Below are 4,190 nucleotides of genomic sequence, written 5' to 3' on the forward strand. Positions count from 1 at the left end.
TGTGCCCTGCACAGCACATATCATTCCTTTTTCTCCAGAAAATTGCACTTGTCCGCGGACAACTGAAACCAGAAAAACACGCTTGTCCGACGGTCAGTTTACCCGTGTCGGAGGATTCGGGCGTTGGATTTCCACACCCCTGCTCACTGTTCCATGTACTGAGGGAAAAATTGATCTCCTAGACATAATTGATTTACACAACATACAGCTTCCTAATTTAAGAAAGTCGTTCCACACCAAACAGTATGTGTGTAGATCATGCAGATACAAACTACACACTTACAGGCATACTATGGACAGCATCACAGAGGACATAACAACCACACTACTGCAAACACAAGCAGACACCCAGAGTACGTATATTACATGGCAGGCATCCTCATAAACTCAATCAGCCCTGTGTGGTCAAGACTGCATCAAATAGCTGGTTAAGCTGGGTGATCTGTTTTGGCAAACAGAAGGGTTTTTGATTATTTTAAATGAATTTTATTAATCCTAAGGGAAAAGTTAGATGATAACCACAATAGAAGCATAAAAAGCAAAAAGATACAGCCTCTCAAGAAAAATAATACAATCAATCCATACATTAATAAATAAATAGATATTAAGATATTAACAATGAAAAAAAAAAAACAGAAAATATATTCTTAAGGACACTAACACTACAGAAAGTACATGCAGCTACTGCCACAACAAGAAAGAAACAATCCAACACATCACATCAGGTTGTAGATGGCAAACATTAGACATCAGGAACTGGCAGAACAAGACACATACAAACCAGATTATAAGTACACCCCACCAAAGTACAAGAAAATGCCACACATAAACTGGACTGGGACAGAAACATTAAACTGTCCGCCATCACAGAGGAGACAAAACACTCTTAGACAAACAAAATAAAACATTATACATTACTGATACTGCCATGCTAAACACACACAATTCACAAAATACACACACAAATAAAATGCAGAAGTACATGAAACTGACAAAAGGATTACGCTGCTTGTGGAGAATTGACAAGGTGATCATTGTTGTCTCCAGCACATACATTACATATGAACATGATAAAAACACACAAACATTACAACTGCAGAAAGGCAGCCATTTTAAACGCATGTCACATAGTGAGGAAATTGCTTAACACAAACACTGCGGCCCCTAAAGTATCTAAATATACACACACACAACATAATACTGTCCTCTCTCTTGGTTTAGGGCCTATGTATGTGGTAAAAATGGGACTAGCCCACAATATATTTTGAAATATTATAATAATAATGTATATTTTGGCAAAAAGGAAGGAAAGAGTCCCAAGTTGCTTAAATGTGAAGTCTTCAAAGCTAAACGGAATATATCCTTCCACTTTCTCAGTTTTTCATTTTACTTCCAGGCTGGGTCACAAAGCACCCCAGAAGTAACATACAGCACAGCAAACGTTCAGAGATGTGAATGCCTTTTGTTATGTCGATACATTCTGTGATAACGTATTATTATTAGGAAGGAAGCCGATCTCGTGCGGCAGGGAGGTTTCAGGGTGCCCGGCCATTTCAATGCGGGGGCCGTGGCCCCTCGTAAATCCCTTTGGGAGATCCACGTGCTTCCAGCCCGGTGTCCGATGAATAAAAGTGCGACCAGTTCTCCGAATCTAATGGCAGTGCTCGAGCCCCATTCTCTAAGAGAGCAGTCGTTGACCATTTGTTTGAAGTAAACATTGTTGGCACCTGTTATCTGTTATTTTGAGCGCAGTTTCACCTTTCACTGCTCGCGAGGTGTTAACGCGTACTTTTGAAACGCGCTTGTAGTACCCCCGGAGACTCATTGAAATCAGATTTGAAGTTTGATGCACTGCGACAGCTAAAACTTGGATAGAGTTTCACCTGCTGCTATATATAAGCTGAGTGATTTGTGTCATTGCACTATTTAAATGCCATCCCGGGGCTGTTTCTGTTGGTTTTAATCATCGCTGACTAACGAAGAGCTGCCCCCGGCCGCAGCAGCCACAGCACCATGATGGACCTTTTTGAGACCAACGCTTATTTTTTCAACGACCTGAGGTACCTGGATGGGGATTCTGGGCCTTTACAACACCTGGAAATGGCAGACGTGTCTCCCTTGTATCAAGGCAGCGACAGCACCATGTCCCCCGGGGGGCAGGAGCAGATCCCCTCCGAGACGGGCTGTGACAGCAGCGAGGAGGAGCACGTATTGGCACCCCCGGGGCTGCAGCCCCACTGCGCCGGCCAATGCCTCATCTGGGCTTGCAAGACTTGTAAAAGGAAGTCGGCCCCACCGATCGACGGAAAGCCGCCACCCTCCGAGAAAGGAGGCGGCTCAAGAAAATCAATGAAGCGTTCGAGGCTTTAAAGAAGAAGACCGTGGCAAACCCAAGCCAAAGGTTACCAAAGGTGGAGATTTTACGCAGCGCCATTAGTTACATTGAGAAACTGCAGGACCTTTTACACACTCTGGATCAACAAGATAAAACGCATGACAATGTGGACCCGTATAACTACAACCTGAAAGAACAGCACATTAACAAGGTAGCAAACAACTGCACTTCTGTCATGTATGATTCAAAAAAGAAAAGTTCATTTCAGCTGCTTGGCGTGAACGATTTGAAATAAAGCGACTGCCGGGGATTGGGGTGGGAGGGATAAATAAGCGAGCGACTGTGGTCAGTTTAAATTAAAAGAAACACCAACAGAGCCTCTTTAACTTTCTGTTTCTAGGTGTCCAGTACGGAACTGTACGGAAGAGGCAGCTGTCACTCAAGCTGGCAGGACATTCCTGACCATTCCAGCGTATCTGCCGCAATCCGGACTGAAGGTAAATGACTAAAAGCAGACGCAAAACCCTGGGTGGTCTCCAAAAACATTTTAGTAAACAAATACAAATCGCTGTGTGGATTTTGTAAGGAACTTGAAACTGAAATTGTCACAAAGCAGCAGCATTTAGTGATATGTAGAGCGTTATGCCATTTATAGCGCCTTGCCGCCCCCCGTCTGTTAAGAGATCGGCTTCTCTCAGAAAATAAAAAGTTTACCGAAGTACTTCCAGTTCTAAATAGCTTTAAGTTTACCAGCCCCGAGACGCTTATAACACGTTCATTATTTTTTTAATCAACAAAAGAAAATGTTATTTTTAAGTAAGTTGGACGGTGTGAGTGAGAATGGGGGGCGGTTCAAGTGCGCCCTGTGACTGACGGACGTCCCGTCTCAGGTTTGGCACTAAGACCTGAATGTTAGCAGGAGAAAACAATATTAACATATTCTCAACATACTTTTTATGCGATCTTTATTGTGATAGCTATTTTTCTGCTCCTTAAAAGAAAAGTGATTGCCCCCATATTAAAAATAACCGTTAGTTTCTAACACTTTGCTACAACTGCTACCCACTGGGCGTGGGGCTTTCTTGTTAATGAAAGTCTCCAACTAATCAATACTGTTTTTCTTTTTTCTTTTTTAGGACCGGGTGTTGAGTCTTCATCTTCAACCAGTCTCCGTTGCCTTTCCTCCATAGTGGACAGTATTTCAAGCGAAGAGCCCAAAATTAATTACAGCGACGAGGCCATTGACAAATAAGTACCGGGTTTCACTTCCCCCTCGCATTTCCAGACTGACTTCGTAATTCCGACGTCTAAGCTGCACCATTAGGTGACCGAACTGTGTCACAGCCTTTGTTATTGTCCCGTGGGCACGTTAAACGTCCATTCCCGGAGTGTTTTAAGAATTAAAACAAAGGAAGAGCCCTAAGCTGACAGTCTGTGCAGAAAGCTGGCCAGTTTCTTTTGTAAATAGAAGTCATTTCTTAATATTTTGTAAAAAAAAATTATAATTAATAACATTAAGTTTTTTGTTTTTTTTAATATGGTTAATATACATATACTGTACAAATAAATTATTTATACATTTTTCTGTTCATTTTCTCTGTTTGATCTTTAGTCTCAAAATCAATTTTCGCAAAAGCGGCTCCCAGCAGAGGTTAGCAGAGAAACCAAGTCAGTCAGTAAAATGCATACAGGTAAATAACTAACTGCGTAAAAATAGTTGGTGAAGGATTTTATTTGTTTACCTTATGCTTTTGATCTCATTTCATTTTTATTTTAACTGCAATAGTTTTGTCAGTGATTTTCTTATTAGTTAGCTATAATGCGTGATTAACATTTTAATGCTTATATGTTTTTA

The 4,190-nt window shown here is 41.4% G+C and overlaps 1 protein-coding gene across 1 annotated transcript; it reads left to right on the forward strand.

Moving 5' to 3' along the window:
- The first annotated feature begins 1,907 nt into the window (after nucleotides 1–1,907).
- myf6 (myogenic factor 6) lies at nucleotides 1,908–3,867 on the forward strand. The gene is given in 4 exon segments (XM_039761748.1): nucleotides 1,908–2,290; nucleotides 2,293–2,546; nucleotides 2,736–2,832; nucleotides 3,472–3,867. Coding segments are annotated over 4 exon segments (744 nt in total). The 5' UTR covers nucleotides 1,908–2,013; the 3' UTR covers nucleotides 3,588–3,867.
- The last annotated feature ends 323 nt before the right edge of the window (nucleotides 3,868–4,190 follow it).

This window comes from Polypterus senegalus, chromosome 8 (genome assembly GCF_016835505.1).
Source record: "Polypterus senegalus isolate Bchr_013 chromosome 8, ASM1683550v1, whole genome shotgun sequence".
Taxonomy (NCBI): Eukaryota; Metazoa; Chordata; class Cladistia; order Polypteriformes; family Polypteridae; genus Polypterus; species Polypterus senegalus.